The sequence below is a fragment of the Gastrolobium bilobum genome, unplaced genomic scaffold (genome assembly GCF_033153095.1).
Source record: "Gastrolobium bilobum isolate Gb01-03AN ecotype WA unplaced genomic scaffold, APGP_CSIRO_Gbil_v1 utg26694, whole genome shotgun sequence".
Taxonomy (NCBI): domain Eukaryota; kingdom Viridiplantae; phylum Streptophyta; class Magnoliopsida; order Fabales; family Fabaceae; genus Gastrolobium; species Gastrolobium bilobum.
This window is the reverse complement of record NW_026896717.1, coordinates 119,233-144,303: the sequence shown is the minus strand read 5'-3', so window position 1 is coordinate 144,303 and position 25,071 is coordinate 119,233. Positions and strand designations below refer to the sequence as shown.

At 34.8% G+C, this 25,071-nt stretch overlaps 1 protein-coding gene across 1 annotated transcript; it reads right to left on the bottom strand.

The window, feature by feature from the left end:
* Positions 1 to 14,342: 14,342 nt before the first annotated feature.
* LOC133301605 (G-box-binding factor 1-like) lies at positions 14,343 to 20,124 on the bottom strand. The gene is made up of 12 exons (XM_061501252.1): positions 19,824 to 20,124; positions 17,762 to 17,924; positions 17,631 to 17,678; positions 17,435 to 17,524; positions 17,262 to 17,348; positions 16,897 to 17,063; positions 16,734 to 16,791; positions 16,467 to 16,515; positions 16,158 to 16,369; positions 15,836 to 15,913; positions 14,844 to 14,969; positions 14,343 to 14,723 (listed from the first exon to the last, which is right to left on the bottom strand). Exons 2-12 carry the CDS (start codon positions 17,816 to 17,818, stop codon positions 14,673 to 14,675), a joined length of 1,023 nt encoding a protein of 340 aa, XP_061357236.1. The 5' UTR covers positions 17,819 to 17,924; positions 19,824 to 20,124; the 3' UTR covers positions 14,343 to 14,672.
* Between the last annotated feature and the right edge of the window lie 4,947 nt (positions 20,125 to 25,071).

Below are 25,071 nucleotides of genomic sequence, written 5' to 3'. Positions count from 1 at the left end.
AAGGTTGGAAACTTACCCTAATTCTTGAATAACTCAAGAATTAAAAATTAAATCCATAGGTTGATCCAATAATTGGCCTTCACTTGAAAACCAAAAGGGATCAAACTATGTCATCAAACAACATGAAATATCACCATTCATATTCATTCTCAAGACTCAAAACATAAGAAACCTACACTTTATTTTTGGTCCAATTTTGAAAATGATTAAATTGATGGGTTCTATAACATATTTAACAAAGGAACACATATCCACATTAACCTCTAACTACTCAAACCATGACTTTCGTAGTTACTATTCACCCAAAACATGAAATTTCGAACAATGAATTAAATGGTGGTTTCTTTGCTTTTTCTTTTAGAGGAACAACTCCCTAATATAATTTGTGAAGACATATACGTTCATTCTAACAACTACGCATTCTACCATGAAAACCCTATTTGAAATAACCTAAAATCCTCAAATATTCATGAAACTTAAGAGGGGGTTATGGTTTGGCTTACCTCAAGCTTTAAACAAGAGGAAATCAAGCTTTTAGAAGACAACACTCCTCTTCCAAGCTTCAATCTCCATTTCCGCACATGTGGGTGTAGTTCTTAATGGATTTTTCCTCAAACACAAGCTTCTATAAGATGGTGGTTGATGAGTGGGTGTGGGTCTTTATAGAGTGTTTCCTGAAATGGGTGAAGATTTCTCACCCATTTTCCTTTGCTTGATCGGCGATTCTTTGAGAGAGAGGGATGATGCTTCGGTTGTGGGAAGGGAAAAGAAATAAAGAAAGTGATGAGGGAGGGAGAGAGAGACCGTGGATGATGAGAGAGAAATTTGAAAAAGTGAGAGACTTGATTTAGTAAATATCCAATGTTATGAAAACCGAACCGGCCGGGTCGACCCGGAACCCGGTGAACCGGTCATCTGATCGGTCTGGTTATCACATTAGATCGACCAAGTACCACACTCGGTGCGACCCGGTCCGACTCAGTCAGTTTTGGTGAAAACCAGTGACTCGGTCAGTTAACCGGTGACCCGACCTGGTTTATTAAAAGAAAAATTCAAAAAATTTCATAATTGACATATTTTAGTGATTTGTTGCTTATTGACTTACATAAATTATGTACCTACAATACTAATATTATCTCAGTTATGCACTATGTAGGGAATTTTGATTTGATTTATAGTTAGAGATGTCGTTTACTAAACATGAAACATCAGTATCACAAGCATTATATGTTTGTTTGATCCTTTATTGGATGATAATGTATAATTTATTATTTTTATATTAAAATATTTAGAATTTATATTCTTTTTTTTAGCTATTTGAGTATTTTTATAATTTGTTTAATATAAATTATAGATTTATAAATAATCACCGGGTCATGCGATTTAACTAGTGACCCACTGGTTGAACCAGTGGCCCGATACCTCAACCGGGTCAATGACCGGGCCTGTTTTAATAACATTGTAAATACCTACAATGGGTAAAGTCTTATTTACCCTCTATGGTTCCCACACTCTCACCCTCAACTTGAGATATCTAACTTATGATTTTGGGCTCTTTAAAATTTGTCGTGTAGTCTCCTCTAATTTATTTTTAAGTTTTGGGTAATTTTTCCTACGTGCTTTTTTACCCCAAAACTTTCATTATTCACACTTACTCCGAAAGTGACTTAATTTAAATAATTAGATTTTTCATATAATTAACTTCTTTTAATTATTAAAATATTTCCTGAATACCCAATTTAATTATTTTGGTTATTATACTCAGTAGTTACCATTCATTTTGGGCTTGGCTTATGTTGATAATTAGTAACATGTTAACCTTTATTTGGAAATGTATATTTTGATGCCATAGTTGATGAAGTGTACTTGTGGTCAATGGTATGTACATGTGAAGTAAAGCCGAGTGTACTATTAACTTTGATTTTTGACTACGCAATGGCAAGATGTATATTGTAATGAAATTGGTGAATTAATGCCAAGAATAGTGAATTCGTGGTTAAAATGCATGCATTAATGCTGGATTATTTGGGAAGATTAGTGAAATGGTTCATAGGTACTTGATGTATGCTTATGTCCTTGAAAAGTGGTCCAACGCTTCAAAAAAAACCTTTCAAGTTCGAGACTAGTGCATTACAGAGCGCTAAGAACTTTTCTTTCTATGTGAGAGGGATAAAGTGCGCTTGGGAATCAGAAAAATGGTCACTCGAGCGTCCTACAATGCGCTCAATAGTGCTAAATCGCGCTTTGAGGCAATAAGCAACCATTGGGAGTGCTGCAAGTGAAAATACCTATTGTGCGCGCTAGAGCGCATTACTACGTGCTAAACAATACTACGTGCTAAACAATGCAAGTTACGTGCATCAACGCGCTTTTAGGCGCTAAAGCGCGCTGACCCTATTTCTTAAATTTGTGTTTTAGCCATTTTTGGATTATGCGAACCACTTATTATGGGGTGATAGATTTATATAGGATACTTCTAATCCGAGTAGAGCTAATAATAAAGGAATTATGAGTGAATGAACATGAAATGATTTTATGTGAAAAAAGAAAAAGTTTATTCACAATTGTACGTTAATTACTTTAATTCCTAGTTTTGCTTAATATCATAATTAAGATAATAAATCGGGTGCACACGAGATGTTATAGTGGTGGTGGCCAATGGCGACAGTAGCAATAGTGGTGGTGGTAGGTACAATGGTTGTGAGTGGAAGTGGTGGTGGTGGTGACAATTGGTGATAGTGGACATTTGTTATCCTTTCTTTTCAATCTCTAACCCAAGTCTCCCCTTAAGAAAGTTTATCCTACTGCAGACAGGATAAAATGAGCCAACATGTTGGTTTATTAAACAATAGATAAGAGCAGGAGATGATAGTTTATCCTATTTTGTCCTCTCTATCGTGACCACTAGATAAACCCTAATTTTCCATCACCCCTCAATATGACTCGAAGTGAGCTATGTTTGAGACAACACATTCAGAGTTAGTTGTTACCCATGACTTTTTTAGGACGGTTCTTTACACAGGACACATGGCAATCAATACTTGGGGTCATTATTTTCAACAAGGCCCTTTAACACGACACGAGAAATTTGTACTTAGGTCAAACCATTTTTATATTTATGTTGTAACATCCTGTAGTACTCTGGTTGTTAACATACATGATATTAAGCGTACACAGCGGAAGTCTTTATTGTATTAAATATAAAATCATCTCTTGAAAATACAAGTAAACTTTTTCCAAAATATTTTCTAAAACATTTTCCAAAATAGTTCACATGAGATATTGCGTCAGCGTAAATCTAAAACATACAACTACTAACTAATCCCCTAAGCCATTGTTAGTGGTCATTGACTAACCGGATATAACAACATGTGTCATTCCTGCCAAAGTCTCACGGACAGCATAACAGTTGTTTAACGGATAACTAGGAGATAAGAACCTCACTCCATAATACAATCCTGATAGACAAAGTTTATAACTAGACAGCTCACAAGTCCCACACGGACTGTGATCCCCTCAATGAGTTAGTACATACATAATGACTCCGTGCCCAAATTAATAAATCCATACATCAGGTCTATGTGTCTTCATCACATGCATCTAACATAACTCATAATAAATACATCCATAATCCAGAAGCTCAAATAATAACAATCCTGAGCATTATTACATACATCAATATAGTCTCAAAATAATCTAACTAGGCATGCCAAAACACTACGCATGCCATATAACAAAATAACAGCGTAACATAAACAGCAGCATCAATCCACTAATCTGTAGTTGGGCCCTTTCCCTTAGAAGACTCACTGCTACCATGGGTACCTGAAATGACGTCCCCAAAAAGGGGTGCGATAACAACATCTCAGTAAGCTCAAGGTTCTTAGAGGATCCTCTAATCCCCCGAGTTCACTTCCTGCATGACAAGTCAGATATAAAGTATATATAACAAACATACAGCATAAACATAGCATCATAACTCATCCTTTGGTTAACTATTCAAGGGCTCTCCCCAAGAATAGCTAACTGACATGTCCCACATGCCTAGTGTGACTCCCACGGTCAAATCATAGGCAGTCAACACAAATTGTAGTATGAAATAACTCCCAGGGTCAAGCCATAGGCAGCCTACATACCATAATCACTGGTCAGGATCCTCATAACATACATAATCAGTGCATCATCATAACATCAAGAATCATATAATATCTATATGAATGTGAATGAATTCACATATACAACATATCACATACTTTCATACAATACAACCATAATGCCCACCATCATGGTGGAGCCACAAGAGAGAGGAGCAACCAAAATCAGGAGCTTACCTCAAGGAGCTTAGCACAAGCCCACACTCCAATACAAATACGTATGCTCCAAACAATCCTCAAGTGCAAGGTTCTCTAGGCACACCTAGAGTAGGAACCATTCACATCATTAATTACATATTAATTAATCAAGTTATCTCCAAGACTTAATATAACACCTCACAATTTTAAATTAAGTATTTAAGCCATTAAGTGTGTAATCAAGTGATGGATTAGTGAAAATCATAAAGATTAGGCCAAAATACAAAGAAAGGGCAAAACGATAATTAGCCAACACGCAACCCTAGGAAGATAAAAATTGAGTTGAAGGTCTCATATGGTAAAAATAACACTGGAAATGGGTTCAGAACGAAAAATTAAGTGGATAGGCAAGTTTCAGAAAAATCAGTGAATAGTGTTTTTCGCGGGTAAAAATATCGCGTTACGATTGCACCGTAAAATGTGCCAGTTGAATTTTGAGCTATAGGTTTCAAATATGAGTTACAAATGGTCTAATGAGTTAGGAAATATGATTGTTGATAAAATCTGATGAAAGTAAGTCATTTTGGGGAAACGTGCCAACGGCGCGCGCGATAGCTTAAAAATAGTGTTTTCTCCGAGCGAATGGAGGACTCTAAATTCATCTGATCAAGCCTAATTAAAGTGGAATATTTAATGCTAAAAATTAGAGTTTCTAAATAGGCTTTGAATTTACGGACGTTTAGTGAGAGTTTTGACGCGTTTTGAATCGCGTGAGGTGGCGTGGGACCCACCCCACTTGAAATTCACTTAAGACACATCATCACTACACTATTCATCACCTCCTCCACTCCCCATCAGCCCTCAAACCCGCGCCTCCCTCTCTTCTTTCCCAATTTTCTTTCAAACTTTCTCCTCACTTTAATCACTCATTTCTTCACCAAATTCAACAAAGTTTGTGTTGAAATTTGTTGGAGGGAACCTTCTAAACCCATTGGTACCACTCTTGAGCCTTGAAATCATGTGTGTGAGGAGATCCTGCCCATTCTCAGCCGCGAATTGGAGGAGAAATTTTGCGTTCATGGAGCTTTGGAATGCTCCAATGGTGGAGTATGTGTAGGAGGAGCCCATTGCCTAGCATTTGAGTGAGTTGTTACACCTTTTTATTGGTTGATTCTTGTGATTGAGTTTTGAAAACCTAAAGCTTTGAATTTATGAATTGTGATGTTAGAGAGCTCAATTTGAAAATGTGTATTAGATGATAATGTGTTAGAATGATGTATTAAAGCTAGAAATGCGATGAAATTTATTGGTGAAAATTGATGAATTTAACTTAGAAAAATTGATGATCATGACTTTGGACTTTTGAATTTTGGTGTTGAGACTTTGTATGATGAATTGTGGCATGATGGTATGATGATATAATAGGTTGTGTGAAGGTTGGAGTGATTAAAATTGAATGGAAATTCCTTGGAATGTCATAGGACAAAATTCGAACCTTTGGGGAAAAATGAGTGAATTGATGTTGAAAAATGATTTGGATGATGATTTGTGTAGTTATATGGTACTTAGATGGTTTGTGTTGTAGTTGGAAAGTGTTTGAATCAATGGGAAAAATGAATTGTGTTTAGAGACCTAAATGAGCCTAGAGTGAAATATTTCGCAAAACGATGCGTAAATGTCGTAAAACGGAAAAACGACGATTGAACTAGCCTCTAAGCAACCTAAGGAAGCGTTATAAAATGAGAAAGAAAATTTAGAAAAATAAATCCCCAAATAACACTTAGATGGTCGAACCTTCAAGGAGAAAAGGGGGGATTTTGCGGTTTTCGCGTTCTGATGTAATTCGACGCGAAAATGACGAAACGGCACTTGAATTGGCCTCTTGACAACTTAATGAGGCGTAACAAAATGAGAAATAAAATTTAGAAAAATAAATCTCAAATTAATACTAGCTTGGCCGAACCTTCAAGGAGGAAGGGGAGGATTTTGTGATTTTTGCGTTTTGAGGTTATTTGACGCGTACTGATGGATGTACGTAATTGTATAGGTTGTCGTACGTTGACTTGAACCCCGAAACTTGAATCTGGGAGTTGCCTTTGGTCCTGGACCAAGTGGATTGAGGTATGTAATTGGTTCAATGCATGTATAATTGTAAATTAGCATGTATTGTTTGAATTATAAGAGATTGAGAATGTCCTCTGTGTAGGCATTCTGTTGTGTACCAAGTTGAGGGATAAGCTGCTGCAGAGCTAGTGAGGAAATTACTTAAGGTAACCTCTTGGTACTGGGGCTTGTTCCCCTTTTCTGTTCCATCTTTCCAGTTGATGGCAACGGTAGAAAATGTGTATGAGTAGTATAGAACACACGAGCATGCATGCATTATTCCTATGGGTACTTATGTACCGAGTCTCTGGCCAGTAGACAGTTTTATTAGCCTGCAGGCAGTTTTGGACTTCCGCTGGATAGGTCTCCGAGAGGGAGTTTCAGTTGACCGTAAGTTATAGTGTGTGATCCGGATAGGAGCACACTAGGAATGTCTCAGGTGTTATGGATGGTATGGGTACCTTGGTGGTAGTGATCTGATCACACCTTGGATTATACCCGACGGAATGGGTACCGGGGTGGTAGTGATTTAATCACACCTTGGGTGGACCCGATGGAATGGGTACCAGGGTGGTAGTGATTTGATCACACCTCGGGTGGACCCATAGGCTTATATATGCCAGGGCGTGCGTGGTATGGGTAGCTACCATCCCGTAGCGTCGTATTTTGTATTCAGATATTTCCCCAGTTTCTCTAAATCCCTTGCTTTATCCCGTTTTCAAAGTGGCTGTTTTATTCTATTGATATGCATCGAAGTGAACCATTGGGTGGAGTTTTCTCCAGAACCTCTTGGTTACTGAGATATATTCGTATATCTCACCTCGTCTCGGGGCATTTATTTCAGGAGGTAGCAGTGGAGCCGGAGCAGCGGGCAAGAGGCCCGCGGAGTGAGCAGTGGAGTGCTTCACATTTTGCATTTTGTTGGACGTGTGGCCTAGGCTAGACTTAGGGCATGGACATCTCATATGTATGTGGCATGAGCTTCATTAGCATATTTGTTCATGTCATTTTGCCCAAGTCTAGTAGTTATGTATTTGGTTATGTTGTCATTTGAATTTAAGTTGTAATATTGGAAGAATGTAAGTTAAAGTTTAAGTTTCAAGTTGTAAGTTGTAAAGCAATATTGTAATCGGATTTGATGCATGTCTATTTATGATGGAAGGGCCTTAGGCCTATTTTAGGGTATGATTACATGTATGATGAAAATATGCATGAAAAAGGTGTTAGTGATTGCAACTACTTAAGGATGATTAATATGAACTATATGCCTAATAACTATAAACTGGAATGAGTTGTAAGTGCCCCAAGGCGTTGTTGGTCCTTGTGTGTGCCACCCATTGGATTATTACTCTATTATCATGTGATTATTAGGTACATTTGAGGCTTGAATGATCTTTTACAAATTTGGGATTTTCGGAAAAACAAAGGAAACTCTGGCGAATTTTCTGTAGAATTGGCAGATTTTAGGCGAACTTCGGGAGAGCATATCTCCCTCCATAGAGGTCCAATAGGGACGTCCCATACGCCATTTTGAAGGTTGAGATGTCCTCTACATTGTGTCAAAATTTGAGGAAAATCTGGGTTGATATTCGGCCTGGAAAAAATGAAGAAACGCGGACTGCTCCTATGCCACTGCATCTGAGGCAGTTCTGGACCTGATTTGGGAAATTAATTCCCGCTTCGTTTCGCAGTCAAATTAAGCTTGTGATATATCAAAATGAAGTTTGAGATGTATAGTTTGTAGGATAAAAATTTGAGATCAAATGGATGAGTGGATTGAGTGCAGTAATTCGAGTAATGTGAGTGGTTTGGAGCTGTTTTTGGGGTTGGTTGGCTATTTGCTTATCCAACTTCAAACGGCGATAACCGGAGCAAATGAGCTCCGAATTGAGCGTGTGATAGCTTATTGAAAAAGAAATTAAGTAAGACAATTATATAATCTGATAAGAAGGTTTGGTTGCGAGCGGTGTGGTCGCAGAAAAATTAAGAGTGAAACATGTCTGAATAGGTAAAAATGTAAAGTTTGGAAATTGGCTAAGTGGGTTTATTGGAACCCCTTAGTAACTTATAATAAGTAAAGTAAGTTATAAAAATAGTTTAAATAAGTCTTCCGCAAGAGTTTACGGTTACGGTCACAGCTTTTAATTATTACGCTTTTTATGTTTTAAATGCTCGCGTAATAATCGAAAAAAGTTTATTCGCATTTTTATAAATGAATTGTTGTGATTGTAACTGCGCTTAATATCATAATTAATGTTAACAATACCGGTGTACAACGGGCTGTTACACTTAATCATTTAATGATTTCACTTTTCATACTCATATGCCAATAATATAGTCATTACAAGTCTAGACCATTTATTACGTAATTACATAATTTCAGTGCAATATGAAGTGTTAACTTGTTACACTAGCAACCACATAGTTCAAACACCTTCCTTAACCTTAGAACCACACTCTATGGCCACTAAGGTAACTTAGATTTTTTTTCAACACTTCAAGGTCATCATATTCCCTCATGGCCGAAATTATATGCTTAGGCAAGTCCTAGGTTAGATTCTCAATTTGTGAGTTGATTCAAGACTTGAACACACCTTAAACCATAAATCATCCTTAAATGCAATTTTTGCACCTAAAACCTTAATTATCTTACACATGGCCGAATTGTATAGGTATCATTCCATAGGATTTTCTTTCATTAAATTACATGATCATGTGTCCATAAAGTAGTCTTAAGCCTAAGTTGTCAACTAGCTCCATAATTAGGTTTAATTAGCTAACCCTAATTATGTTTGATTAGAAACCCTATGTCACTTTAATTTTAAGTTTTTTCCATTGTTAGGTCACTTATGCATTCTCACATAGTCACATTAGGTCTTAGTTCATTAAGTTCACTAATTACATAATTAGTGCTTCTAAACACTAATTAGGTTCATTTTTAGGGTTTTATAATTAATTAAACCATTATGCATGGTCCACCTCACTTTAACCCTTGATTAGTATCCTAATTAGGTCTTAACATCAATTTTTACATACTAGCCCTAAGTCATCCTCCATTGACTGAATATGGGTTTTTCACTTGTTAATTCCACCATTTCTTAATTAATTAATTCTACACTTAATTAGTTCACTAATCCACTATTTAATTAAATTTTAAACATAAAATCCTAATTATACTCATTAGGGAAGATTTGACATGATAGTGTCATTAGGGTTTAAATCCCCTCCTTAAGCAAGATTAGTGTTCTTAAGCTTAAAGATTATATTTTTAACATTTTCCTTGGTTCCACTTATAATTTTCCACCCTTTACAACATAAAGAACCCATTTTTATCAAATTCAAACATCAACCCCATAGAAACATCATGATGGTCGAATTGCATAGTGAAAGGGAGGAGGATTTTGTTCATAATTTCTCCAAAGATTCATGCTTACATCTTCAAGTTACCTTCAAGGCTTCAAGCTTCCACTTTTCTCAAGCAAAGATGCATCTTTTCCACAAAGAACACACCTTTAAGAAAGAATCAAAGTTAGAACTCAAGAACACAACTCAAAGGTAGGATTTTTCAAGAAGAGAATTCAAGAAACTTACACTAAAACTCAAAGAAACAAGCACCAAAGGAGTGTTCTTCCAAGATAACTCAAACCATCATCTCCATGGCTTGAAGATACCCCAAAATCGTGGCTGTATGTGAGGGTTTCCACCACGCAAATTTGGTTTCCAAGAACAAAATAGGAATGTTTGTTGAAGAGGAGGATGAGAGGAACAAGTTTTGTGAAGGAAGTTTGGTGATTTGATGGAGTTTTGATGGTGGAAATCTAGAGAGAAGGAGGAGAAAGTTTGAAATTAAAAAATGGTAGAGAGAGAGAGAAGGAGTCGCTGAATGGTGAAGGGGAAGGGGTGCCCTAGTCTTCTAGGGTTTTGACCAAGTCACTTAAGTGACTTTCTGTCCTTTAGTGAAACCCGATGTAATTTTTATTTGAACTGTTATCAAAATTCTACCCAGAAACACCCAAAACTCCAACTTTAAGTAATTAGTATTAAATTTGTTTAATTATCATGTTCTTAACTTAAAAATTTGATTAGTATACCACAGATCCACTTACTGTTGTTTAATTGTACTGTAGTCTGTACTAGTGTTCTTAACTGTACCCGGAATTCATAATATTCTTAACTTTAACATTATTGGTCTAATTATGACTTGTTGGGCATATATTGGTCTTTCATTCCATTTTCTCATCTTTTTCCCTTTTCGGGATTCTACCAGCTGCTTCTACAATAGTACAAAATACCCGGCAGAAGTGACTTTTCCAAAATACTCAAATATGAGTATCAAGCTTCATCAAATCATATACTAACCTCATATATGATATTCATATCATCAAAATAGCTCTCCAACTCAAATTGTAATGTGTTGCTAATTGATGCATGTGGGATCTGGGATTCAATATGATAACAAATTTGGCTTGGTTATTGCTTTATTCCTATTTTCTTGCTGCTATTATGCGTTTCAAATCCTTCTTGTTTTGCCTAATTATGTACATATGAATTTATTTTTAAATATCAAAGATAGGTTACCTTCCTCTCTTTCTTTGTTGAAGATCCAAGCTACTGTCCTATATTGGAAGGAAGATAGAAGAATAGGTTAGGGAAACATATGTCAAAGATTTCTCACATCCCTACCATAAGAATAAATGAAGAGGTGATAATATAGCTCGTCAAGTGAAATAAAGCATGGAAAACTAGAATGCAAGTCCTTTAATTTTGTCCAACAATGCAGCTTAACTGTATATTAGAAGTTAAAGTTTGTTTATCCTATCAGAGAGGGATGAGAACATTTCTGCAGGCTAAATCACATTTGAGATTTTGTATCTATGACTGAATATTTGTAGTTTCCATACAAATCTACTAAAATATGAAGTCATGTTTCATTTGACGGACACATGACGTGAACCTTATGTAATATGAAAGGTTTTGCATTTATCATTGTTCTTTTTGCACTGAGAATGCTGGGTGCGTACTGATAAATACACTGATGCCTTTATCATCCTTCGTTTGTGTTATATCCTAGGGGCTAGACAGGTTGAGGCTTCTATGCCGATTTAATAATTCTAATATACAATTATATTTCTATATACTTTATGGTAATAGAGCAGAGTTAAAATAAAATGATTGTAACTACTGCATTTGTGTGTGGCACCTACAGACTGCAAAGGCAATTTGGTTTGGCTATACTTTTATGTGAAAATTATAAATAATGAAAATTATATGGATGTAAATGTAATTAATTACACATGAACATAAAAATATATTTTATTATGTAAAATCTCTTTTAATTATACATGCCTATGTTAGGATATCACAAAAGAATTAATTTCAAATTAATACAACTATTACTAATTAAAACAAACCCTAAATGTTAATAACAAATTAATTATTCTAAATTACATTATTCAAATACTAAATACAACTCATCAATGACCAATTATTATGTCAAATATCTAAATATAAAAACATTATACACATCAACATAAAATATATTTTGTTATATAAAATCTCTATATATTAATTATACATGCCTATGTTAGGATATCACAAAAGAATTAATTTAAAATTATAACAACTGTTACTAATTAAAACAAACCCTAAATATTAAAAACAATTAATTATTCTAAATTACATTATTAAAATACTAAACTCTACTCATCAATGACTAATTATTATGTCAAATATGTAAATATAATTAAGTACACATGAAAAAAAAATTAATTATTATTTAAAATCTCTATATATTATTAATTATTCATGCTTATGTTATTAGGATAACACAAAATAATTAATCTCAAAAATTATAACAACTATTTCTAGTTAAAAAAATCCTAAATATTTACAAATTAATTATTTTAAATCATATTATTAAAATATTAAACACTACTTTCCAATGACTATTTATTATGACAACTATATAAATATAATTAATTGCTCACATGCTTGTGTTAGTAAAAAAAACTAGTGTATTAGATTACCAAAAAAAAACTAGCGTATTCTAAATATTATTATGTCAAATATCTAAAATAAATAAAAAAAATAAATGATTTTAATTAATTAATAAAATGAAAATGATGTTAACTTATTACTTGCCTTAGAGCTTTTTTGCTTTGGAAGAGCTTGTGCTTCGCTTTGTTGCAACCAATAAATAGTATGTCTCTCAAAAAACAAAGGAGAATAGAATGCTACAAATGGAAAAAGAGAGAGATAGAAGAATGTTTACAGGTCTGAAATTTTGAAAGCGAGAACACAGAGGTAAAAAATAGGATAATGTGGGGCTCGTACGGCTGAGATTATGCCACTTAGCATGCCGTCCGAGTTCCCCAAGGGGTGGCGGCACAAAAAAAATTAAAAGATGCTTAATTTTAAAATGAGTGTCGTTAGGGGGATGGGTGGCACTTAAGTAATAAAGAATTAGTGCCGATGGGGTGGAGGCGGCACTGTCCAAAAAAAAAAAAAAACATCACATAAGTATCGCAAGGGATTGTGGGCGTCATTTAAAGTCGCTAGATCCCCCCCACCCCCCGGTCGCCGCGCCCGGCACTCAAAGACCCCAAACAATAATATCTCCCAACCAAATACAAAATAGGAAAATTTAAACAGAAATAACTCCAAATGGTCTATGAGCCCACCAATTCCTCCTTAACGTGATGACCTCCTTCTAGGCTCTACTATGTTGCATTTACGATCAAGAAAGCACCGACATGTTTTTTGGAAAAAAAATTGTGTCAGACATATGTCGGACACCGACACAATATGACACGAGATCAATATTTTAGGATACGCGGTCAACGATCTGACACATTCCAACACGTGTTTCTGACACGCGGTCAACACTCCGATACGTTTTTTTTAGATCAATTTTATTTTATTAACTAAAAATGAAAAATTAATTCATAAGTCAATTTTTTTCTATTATGAAATTTGGAAAAAAAATTAATAAGATATATGAAAAATTACTTTTGCTTTATATTTATGTTATGAAATTTGAATATTTAATTGATTATATAACTTATTATGGACTGTTATATGTACTAAATATAAATGATATTATATTATATTAAACAATAATGTTTAATATCAAAACTTGTCCCAATATATCAAAATACGATTTTTTTAAAATTAACGTGTCGACGTGTCGTGTTAATGCAATATAATTTACGATTCTCTTTACGTTCGTAGGATAATTCATTCAGCACGAGAGGCTGAAAAACAAATTGAAGAGGGAGATTCTAGTACGATTATTCAACTATTATCACCTTTGATGACACACCTTGTCACTGTTTATAATGGAGCAGACAATAGGACAGTGGCAGAACTCGAATAGTGGTAAGTTGATAATGAAATGGATACAAAAAGAATTGAAAACTACTTAGAATGGTATAAGGATTGTAAAATTTGGATGAGACGTTCAAACTTCGATGACATTATTATGTATATAAAAAAAAATGTATTTTATTATATTGTTGGATATGATTATCTCTTATTATAAACACATGCTGTGATGAAATCCACCACCAATTAAAAAAGAAAAAGAAAAATAATGACATAATTTTTTATGTGAAAATAACATAAAATAATTATGTCATGTAGAATGAGAGAATAATTCCCATAAAAAAATATTCATGAGCAATCTCCCATTCTTCTCTCTATCCTCAAATTCTATACTCGATTTCCAATCAGATTTTCCTTTTCTCCGCAAATCTTCTCCTTAGATTTTCTCTTTTATCTGTAATTTCTCCTTCCCTCCAAAATATTCTCCTCCTCCTCATTCTCTCCTTCATTCCCCAAATCTAAAATGTTGTTGCTGCATATACCCAACTTCATCGATCAACTCAATTATAGATATATAGGAGAATAAAAATATGACTCAATATTTAACACTTACGGCAGTGAAAATTGAGAAATTGAAGTTGGATTCTTAACATCAGTTGTAAAAGTAAATTCTAAACAGAAGAGCTCAAGTAGCCGACATTTTATGTTCTCCCGCATTGGTAAATATTACAAGAAATGACGTGTAAATCATAAGGGCAATTACAATTGAGGGTTAATGATATCAATTAGTAAAACAAGAAAAAAAAAATAAAAAATTATATCCTATTCTCAATTAGGAGACCTGGCAACTGATAAGAAAATTCCCACTGCGTATATATTCGTCTCAATTAAGAGTCTTATCAATTTTTGCTGTAGCCATCAAACACAACACTGAAGAACTAATGTGGCGTTGTTTCATCCAAGGTTAGCAACTGCTTCTGGCCCACATAACCGTTCCAACTCTTCCTGTTTAAAGCAATTATTTTCAGATGATAAAAATTTAAGGTTGTGACATGCCAACCTATAAATTGCACTGCATAATAAAACGCTATTGTTTGTGAAGGCAGAATGGTAAGAGACATCTACCTTGATAGAATTATTTTCAGATGTAATATTCTCGCATTCTTCGGAAAGTCTCTGAAGCTCTTCCCTGAGAGTTCGATTCTCACTTCCCAGTGTCTCCACCCTCTTTTGTAACTCTTCACACTCAGCCTGGTTGGTACAATAAATGCAAAACACTTCATTTTTCTTTTTTGTAAAATGTACTATTCACGACGATATATATATATATATATATATATATATATATATATATATATATATATATATATATATGGGCTTATAGTTTCTCAAGCTACTTAAGATAATTTTATTTTCAGCTACTAAATCATAACCGTACAAAGATGGATCAATGGTGATAAAAGAAGAGAGATAAAAAGAGAATCATAATCATTCAAAGGTGAATCAATTAATATAAGGTAATAAATAAACAAAACGACGTAATTTTGAGGTGGACGGAGATAAATATATCTCTCGGTGCTTGAGAAATATTTCTCTCTATATATAAATATATATATATATATATATATATGACAATCATTTTTCCAGCAGGGACGTCCAGCAATAAATCACTGTTAATTAATTATGACTCCCTGCATTTAATACTTTTACCCACTTTGTATGGTTATGATTCCCCAAATTTATTTGCTAGACGTCAAGCGGCTGGAGAAAAGTAAAGCCATATATATATATATATATATATGGGAAATGTGTTTTTCATTTTAAATAACACAACTTTGTGTTATTTTTTATGAAACGTCATTTGATGTGTTTTTTGTATTTTTTTACATTTTCTCAAAAAATTAAGAAGAAAAAGAAAGTGAAGGAGAGAGAATGTAAAAACATACCAAAACAAGGTAGTTTCGTAAAAAATGACACAAAAATATGGCTTCACCAACAATCACTGGTTCAAGTGACAAGGAGCTTTTTACCCTTTATCATAGGTTTTGAGTTCGAGTTATGTGACTGGAGAAATTGATCTTGGGAGAGCAATACACGCGTAGAAATTAGAAAGTTACCTGTTTTCGTAGTCTTGACCTCCTAGCTGACTCTCTGTTGGACTGTTTTCTCTTCTGTCTTTTCAGCTCACGTTCATCCTATCAAAATACAGAGGAGCCATTAGGGGGTCAGATGAAGTTAATGTAAAGTAAGGAAAAGTAAGGCTTGGCCAGATAAAGACAGCTAACACAAGAATGCAAATGTTAGATATATGATAATGGATGTACAAATGTGGGAACAAGTAAGATGGATGTACAAATGCATAAGGATATAAGATGTTGACCACGAAAAGCAATACATGCTCAGAACAATTCTTAAGAAAAACAACTGAGGGACACGTACTTGTACCCACTGTTCACCAAGTGCAACTTCACGTCCCATTATGGTTGAAGGAGCAACAGCTCCCGGGGCACTAGATTGACTATGTCTCATTTTTGCAGCTTCTGTACCAGAAGAAGATGCATTCCATAAGTCCATTCCAATATTACGATTTGTTGCAGCCACTGAGACAACGGGATTTCCAGGCACAGCAGAATTGTTCTGTGCATTGGCTCCTGAAAAAGTTCATGGGAATACTAATTTCAGCAACCGACACAAAAATTAGAAGAAAAAAAAAAAAGCCCGTTTATCATGAATGCAGGTGATGCATACCATCAACAAGCATCTGGTCAAAGCTTCCCTTCTTGTTTGTAGCTGATTCCTACAAAGATAGAAATCATCATACAAAAGCGCAAAACAGATAGGAAAAAGATCAACATGCTTTTAACTATAAATCAATTCAATCGTGAATATAAAAGAAACAAAGACAATAGACAGCTAATTGTAAAACAAAAAAGGGGGCAAGTAGATTTCAGTAAGGTTATTATTTTCTAAAAAAGCAATTGAGAGCACATGTACTGATGATAATCAGTTATATACCTGTTGGTTAGTATTCTCATCACTAGCATTTGATGAACCCTCGGAACCACTTTCAGCACTGTTTAATGATTTTTTTTTTAATATAGAAAATCCATATTAAGAAAGCAAATTGAAGAGAAATAAATCTCAAAAACATTTCAAATTAACCAGTGGTTTGTCAAACCTTTGTGAGATGCCATCATTGCCTGAACCTGAGCCTGCTTTTCCACTCTCTCCTGCTTTGGAACCTGTATTTGCAGAAGTTCCCTTCAATTTTTTGGATGAATCCCCATCTTTTCCATTAGGTACCTTCCCTTCATACTCTGTACTTTGCTGCATAGCACTTGGCGTCTAGCAAAATAATTAAAAAAAACCAAAACGAACAAAAAGGGAAAGATTATTAATTAAAATGCCCAACTATGATAAAGGTCACAAACAAAATTGCCTTGCAACATGTGAACTCATCCTGTATAAGCAGATGATAAATTCATATTCTTCTGCCCAGGCATAGAGGTGTTGCAGGGATTAGAGGGTGAGCAAGTGTTTTACCATTGCCATGCCAGGATGAGCATAGACACTCCCAGGAGGGTATAAAGCTGGATATGGGACTGGAGTCCCATATGGTGGCATTAAATGCTGGAAAATTCAACAAAACCATAAATGATAAGATTCTCTTCTAAAGAGTATGATTGCATATATCCCAAATGATATATAAAATTTACCTGGCTTCCCCACAAATAGGGATGGGGAGTTGGGGAAGCAACAGTTGTGGCAAAAAAGGGAGGTGGAGTGCCTCCAGGAGCATAATAGGCCTAAAGAAGAAGCTGATGCATTAGTTGCTAATATAATTTATCTGCATAAGAGCTTTCAGCAGATGGTGAAAGAATGATGAAACAAATCTATCATAAATTCCACTACCTGCATGGAGGTTGACCAATCAGGATATGAAGGTGCTGTCGGTAGCTCCTGTTAATTGAAACAGATGATAAGGACATGTAGGAGTAGGGACATGCAGTGGAAAAAGTGCAGGAAGATAGTAGGGAAAAAACCTGAGTTGACGAAGATTTTTTAGGAGGTTTAGCTGTGCTGTCTTCTCCAGTTCCCATATAGATTAGTTTAGAAACAAAGCCCTTTTCTAGCACCACCGAACAAAAAGACCTATGATCAAGTGCTGATATCTGTGGAGGTCATCAGATCAACTTGAACAGCTACCTGTGTCAGAAAACACACACTGAATACAGAAATATAAATTACATTTCACTAACATGACTCAGATTAAATAGCAGCAAGCCAGCAACTATCAAATCTAATGCAAGATCATAAAGTAAATGAGTTCAAAATATTATTTTGAGTGGTTTTGTCCTTCAAAGAAATAAGTAATTCAGCACTTCTTTTACAATGGAAGAGATTTACATCATCAAGGTGACAAGCCTACCCTTCTCTTGGTGAAATTTGAATTTTTGATCTCCCTCTACTTAATAACCAGTTCTCTCCTCTAGCCAAAACCCAAGCAAGCATTTTTAGTTGGAAAAATTGATGCTCGCAGAAACTACTCTCAATAACTTGGAAAGATGATAATTAGATGGATTTCAACATCAACTACTAGAAAACTAGTGCAATGAACAAATAGCAAATAACAACCTTTTTAACAGTTTTTTTCCCCCTTCTCTTTTTGGTGGTAACAAAGAGGTGTGTGGGGAGGAATAAGCTAAAGTGTAGGCAGAATGGCCTTCGAAACAGGGGTTCAACCTCAGGATAAAGCAATCTTCAAAAAGACTCAGTTAATTGAGTAAGGGGTCTTGGGTACATGATGATCTTTTAATTACAACTGTATAGAGGAAGCATAATTACACAATTCCAGAAACCAAGTTCCATAATTTTGAGTACATTCAAAAAATGACTTTACTATATCCCATGTAGTATTGAGTCTTTCATGCATAACCATACTTTAACTAATGATCAAGAGAAAATGGCTCAACTATCTTCTGTTTGAGTGCACCGATGGATGTTTATATGCATATAAATTTATAAGTGCAATTTTAGTGATGTGAATGCAGAATTGAAAAAAATACTGTTACTATTTTTGTTTTTATTTTGGTAAGCAAAACTGTTGCTATTTATCAAGAGACAATCATGCTTAGGTAATTTAATGAGGTTTGTTCTAATCTAAACTATCAACTGTAGTACCTTGCTTTGGCATTCTTAGATAGCACAAATTTAAGAAATAAAATGAGTATTTTATTATAATATACTATCACCTATCTACCTTGTCATCATACTGATGTTTGTTATTTTTGGACCATTCTGTTTTTCATTTAATGAGATAGAAAACATACGAATGTTTCCTTCACAACGATATCATTTATTTCCTTCTCTACACCCAATCAAACAAAGCCTAATTTTCCCCTTTGCGCGTAAGTTCTTATCCGTAGATGATACTATATTTTTATTACACTATATGTTAATTCCTTTCCTCTTTTAGATCAGAGAACCAAACCAAAACCTACTTTTAATCCAATATGCGAAAGATAAATCTTGGTGAAATCGGTTGGAAATTGCAGCAAGCATAAACACAAGCAAGTCCTCTTCCAATTAACTTGCTTTTGTTTTAGAGAATGCCACAGCAACTCAACCAAAAATACTTTCCTTAGCAAGCAATAATTACAAACGTATAATTGTTCAGATTCTTCGAAATATTTTATCATTCATCAAACTATATTTCCTTCTCCAGCTACCTCTTATAGATTAACGAATAAGCTAATTAAGGAATAGAAACAAAAGCAAAACAAAATTATCAAAAAGAGGTAGAAGCAGAAAGAGCACGAAATAACATTATGATAGTTCTACATAAAATTGGAATTGTATTAGATGTCATATGGTGAACCAACCCCAAATACCAATAACCAAAAAACGGAAAAAATAAAGAGAGCCTTGTAAATTGGAACCAAAAAAAAAAAAAAAAAAACTCAGGAAAAGCCAAAGTTAGAAAAGGTTTAAGATATAATAAAAAGGAAAAATACTAATTAAGCAAAGCTCAACAACGCTCCAACATGGATCTTGCAGAAATTGATATTTAGATATATAGAGAGAGAGAGAGAGAGAGAGCCTGACCTGTTTTCATGGCGTTAAGAAAGGGTGAGGTGGAAGTCCAAGTGTGGATAGGACAAGGCGGTTTTGAAGTCTACACTAACTAAACTATGCTTTGGTTTGTTGTAGTTGTGGTGTCACTACCGAAACTCAAACCAACCAAACTCGCTTAAGTTGTATTGTGTTTGGGGTCTTGTAGCTTCCACTAAGGTACAACAGTAATAATAGTAAATGTCCCAATTTTCCACACTAGTTGTCAATGTGTATGTGTGTGTTGTAGCGTGCAAGTACGTGCTTGAAAAAGTGAAAGTTGGAAAGTTGAGAGAGAGGGTTGAAATGAAACCCAAACACAAGAGTGAAGGAAGAAGGGAAGGTTATAAGAAAGAAGGGTGAGTTGGATTGAGTTTAGGGCTTGACGGTTGACACGTGCGAAGAAGAGGGTTACAGCTGTGGGCTGTCCATGTCTCACTGGATTAGCTTTCAGACACGCGATGACTCATCTGACAACTATGTGCTTCTCTGGATAACCTTTATTATTATTTATTTATTTTTATTCCCTATTACGCTTTATCTTTTTATTTTATCATAGTCATTCTCCATTGCCGCATCTCTCTCTGTGTCCAGTTATCTGCCTCCAGGTTTCTATTATTCGGAAAAAGAATTATCTACAGACTAAAGTTGAAAAACATAACTGCATTTGGTACAGTAATTTGTTTAAGGGTTCACTTGTGTTTATATAATCTTAACAAAAAAAATTATATACTTTTAATAATTAGAATCATGTATAGTCTCTTTTTTATTAACTATAGACTAAATTATTGTTGTGCACATTTTTTATGTTATTATTATTTAAGATGAATTAATAAATATTTATTGAATGTTAATTGTATTTAATAAACTAGTATTTTAACCCGTGCAATGCACGGAGGGTTATAATAAAATGAATTTTTTTTGTAGATATAATGAAATAAATTTTATTATATATTGATATAAATATTATATCCTAAATATTTATTGTAATTAGTCTTTTAACTTTTAATCCTTAATTTAACTAACTTTGTTTTATATCAACGGAGGCTTAATGCAAGTTACATAGCCTTGTCATTGAGTCCAGGCTAATCGTATAAACTAAAGTAATTAATGATTAACATATTATCCTTTTATAATAAATAATTAGATAATTCTTTGTACTATATAATTATTTTATATTTAAAATATTAACTTTTAATTATTTATTTGCTATCTGTTCGAGTGTTCGTTGGATAAGTTAGATTGAATTTAACCTAGTCTAGTCCTGATCAATATTTCGGACTTAGACCCGAACCCAGTCATGACTCAATTATTGACCAAGTCAACTTCAATCATGGATTTTTTTTTTTTTTACTTTTTACTAGTGGTATTATTTAAAAAGTATCAAAAAATGTTTATATCAGAAATCTTGAGTTCGAGTCGTGGAAATGAAAAAAATAATTTTGGGAGAGACATCTCCGTTTTAGAGTCCACCTTGGTTAATCAAGGCAAGTGATGTAGTAAAGTCCCCTTCTAGATGAACCTGACGGTACCCATGCTCCCAGGCTACCTCCAAACCTGTAAAAATGCCCCACACTTCAGCCATAACAGAACTCCCACGCCCAAGATATTTAGAGAAACCAACTAGCCATTTACCAGTAGCATCTCTGATCACACCACCACAACTAACTAGGTTATTCCCATGAGAGCAAGATCCATCCACGTTGACTTTCACCCAATCATCTAAGGGGAAAGGTTATGGTGAGGACCTTCTATTATAACCTCAGCTACATACAGGGAGAGCTGAGGTCCTACGTCTTCGGTGTGGACATAGTTATGATGACTCTGATATGGTTGGAGCTTTTAGGCTACGACTTTGATGGTCATCTCACAATGGAGTATGATACGGATAGCAATGTTACACTTCTTGGATTTGTGTGGGGTGATGTTATGGCAGAGTCCAGGAGGCCTGATATCAGACATGGGCAGACTCTTCATTATATTACTGGTTTGTTTAGTGTTGATGCTCGTATATTGCACTACTTCATCACCCACATATTGTTCCCGCAAGCTTTCAATCATTCGAGGGTGCTGGAGGGTGACATTCCTATTATGTGGGCTATCTGTCATAGCGTACAGGTGAATAGGAGGCACTATATTTGTTGGATGATGGTTAAAGCCAAGCATAAGGGTGCACTTCCATATTCCTTTCTGGTTCAGAGGATATTGGAGCTTTTTGGTGTTCCCATAGACATTGGCCGGCTGAAGACCCGCACAAGACCTAATGCCAAGCTTGGGAAGCTTCTATTGAAGCAATGCAAGATCTCCCAGAATAGGTAGGGTGTGTGGCAATTCTCAACACAGGGTGAGATTGAGGTCCCTAAGGTTGCCCCAGATGAAAATATGGTTGAGGCTAAGGCTAATGATGATGATGATGATGATCATGCTGACACAGAGGAGATTATTGAGCCTGAGGGTGGATTTTTGTTTCGTGGCGTCATGAAAGGCATCTCAGCCACACTTAAGAGGATAGGTAAGCTGGAGCTTAATTAGTAAAGAAGGTGGAAGAGCCACATACAAAAAGAGGATGAAAGGTTTCAGAATATTCAGGACGACTCAAGGGCTTGGAGGAAAGGCTTGGTTGTCTAGAGCTTGCGCGAGGACAGGAGGCTGAGAAGGTAGCAAAGGAGGGGGTTGATGTCTCAGATGAAGAGGAGGAGGAGACCGAGTCAGATGAGGCGGAGAAGTAGATTTATGGTTGTCTAAGTTATATTATTTTGTTCATGTAATTTGTATTTATTTTATGTATTTTCTCTATGTACTAAACCTTTTATTTAATGAAATGGATGTCTATTTGGTTTATGTTATTGAAGTCGTAAAAAATGATGACAATTTTCGATGTTGGTACTATTGTTCATGTATTGTGATATGAATTGTTCATGTATTAAAATGTTCATCTCTTTTGCAATGTGTTAATGTGATGTATGCAAAAAATTTCGTACCAAATGAACAAGGCCTACAACTACTCCTAATATACGAGTACATATGAAATGAATCAAGTTTATGTATTTAAAAACACTAAATAAGGTTTTGGTACACCAAAACCAACTTTAATGGAAAATTTTGTAGATTTAGGGAATCGTGTTAGCACATATGTATTTTAGACCACTAATCCCTTCCCCAAGTCACATTTACTAAGTTCATGAGTGTTGAAACTCATTTGATAAAAATAAACCAGTGTTGTGAGCCACATGGTTCTATTTCCACGAGTTTTATTTTTATCAAATAAGTTTCAACACTCATGAACTTAGTAAATGTGACTTGGGGAAGGGATTTGTGGTCTAAAATACATATGTGCTAACACGATTCCCTAAATCTACGAAATTTGCCATTAAAGTTTGTTTTGGTGTACCAAAACCCTATTTTGTGTTTTTAAATACATAAAATTGATTCATTTCATATGTACTCCTATATTAGGACTAGTTCAATTCATTTGTGGGCCTTGTTCATTTGGTACGACAAAAGTTGCATATATCACATTAACACATTGCAAAAGAGATGGACATTTCAATACATGAACAATAGTTGCATACACTACATTGGCTTACAAATCACAATACATAAACAATACACGAACAATAGTTGGATACATCACATCGGCTTACAAATCACAATACATGAACAATTCATTACAAAACTAACTGCAAAAGACAATTTAAGTCTGTGTATTCCTCATTGGACATGTACGTATGTTATGACCAACTTGCTTGCACTATGTTGGGTACTGGTGCTTTGAAGGACGTTCCTTTACTTAGTCTATCAAGAGAAAACTCACTTGTTCTCAAGATATTGACCCAGTTGCGCAAGTGCACGCATCAAGTAATAAGGGGGATTATTAATGCCCAAATTATCGTTCTCATGAGGATAGTAACTCTAAATAATATTTTGAACTAATCTAAAAAGAATTTGAATTGAATAAAATAACAGTATTGAACTGTTTGGCCTTTCGTTCCCTAGTACCTTAAAGACGTTTCCTTAAGATAATAGGTTCAAATTGACTCTAAACAACTCCTCGTCGATATATTAAATCTTTCCTGATTTCAGGAGGAACAAAAAAATCGTGGGAGGTTTGGTGTTGTGATAACAGAATATTAATTGCAGAATTTAAAGATGACAATAATTAAGAGACAAAAAGATGAAATGATTGACAAAAACAACTTTTAACACAAGGAACGGATCCACTGCTTCATTCTTAAATAGCTATGCTCTCAACTCAAGACTTAATCCTTCTGAATTTGTTCAGGTCTTTTCACTGCCAATTCTGATTCCTCAGCTCATAGACTAAATAGCTCACAAGTTTTCATATTCCTATGGCTCCCTTGACTCCAACAGTTACTAAGCTCAGAACCTTTAGGGAACGAGGTGGTTCCTTATTCCTAAGGCAACCAGTATGATTGTTTCCACAATTTTACCTTCCCCCTATGATTAAGTTGTTTGAAATCCCTCCCTTAACGAAGTTCCTTTCTCAGTTTGCATTGAATTTCCATTGATACTCAAAGAATTAAAATTACTTGAATCATAGAAATACAAAAGGTTCAGTACAAGAGTTTTGAACATAGTTCTTTAAGAATTTCACAGTTTTTTCATTCCATAATTACTTAGCCCATGGCTGAAAACTTAAACATAGTTATTTCAATTTGAAATCTCATAGACCCAAGATTCAGGTTGAAGATAACGAGTAGAAGAGAAGAGAAATAACAAACACATATTAATAAACAACAAGTTTTACAACACTGAGAAATAAAATGGAGAAATATGGAAATTTCTCGTGAAGAGTCTCATATGGTGATGGAGAATGGGGAAAGGGTTGTTGTCACTTAGATATTGTTAAAACTATACAAGTTATAAAACAGAAACTTAAACTATGAACTATATGATCCCTTCTTAAAGAATTCGATCGTTTTCTTCGTCTGGGGCTCTCCTATTTATAGGCTGAGGGAGAGGATGGAAATCTTGTGATTCCTCTTCAGCTATTCCGTGATTGTATGGAAATGCGATGAACTGGTGCTCTGACAAGTGAAGCAAGTTGCTTGATTAGATGGCTTAGGGTTGAATTTTTCCTTTAGATTCTGAAACCCACATACCTTTCTTTTCTTTAGACCAATGAGCATTATTCCTTGTCTGCTGTGCACGCTTTCTCTTGCTTGATTGTTGTACTCTCTCTATTTTTAGAAGCTTCTTTTCAGAGTTTTCCTGCAAACGG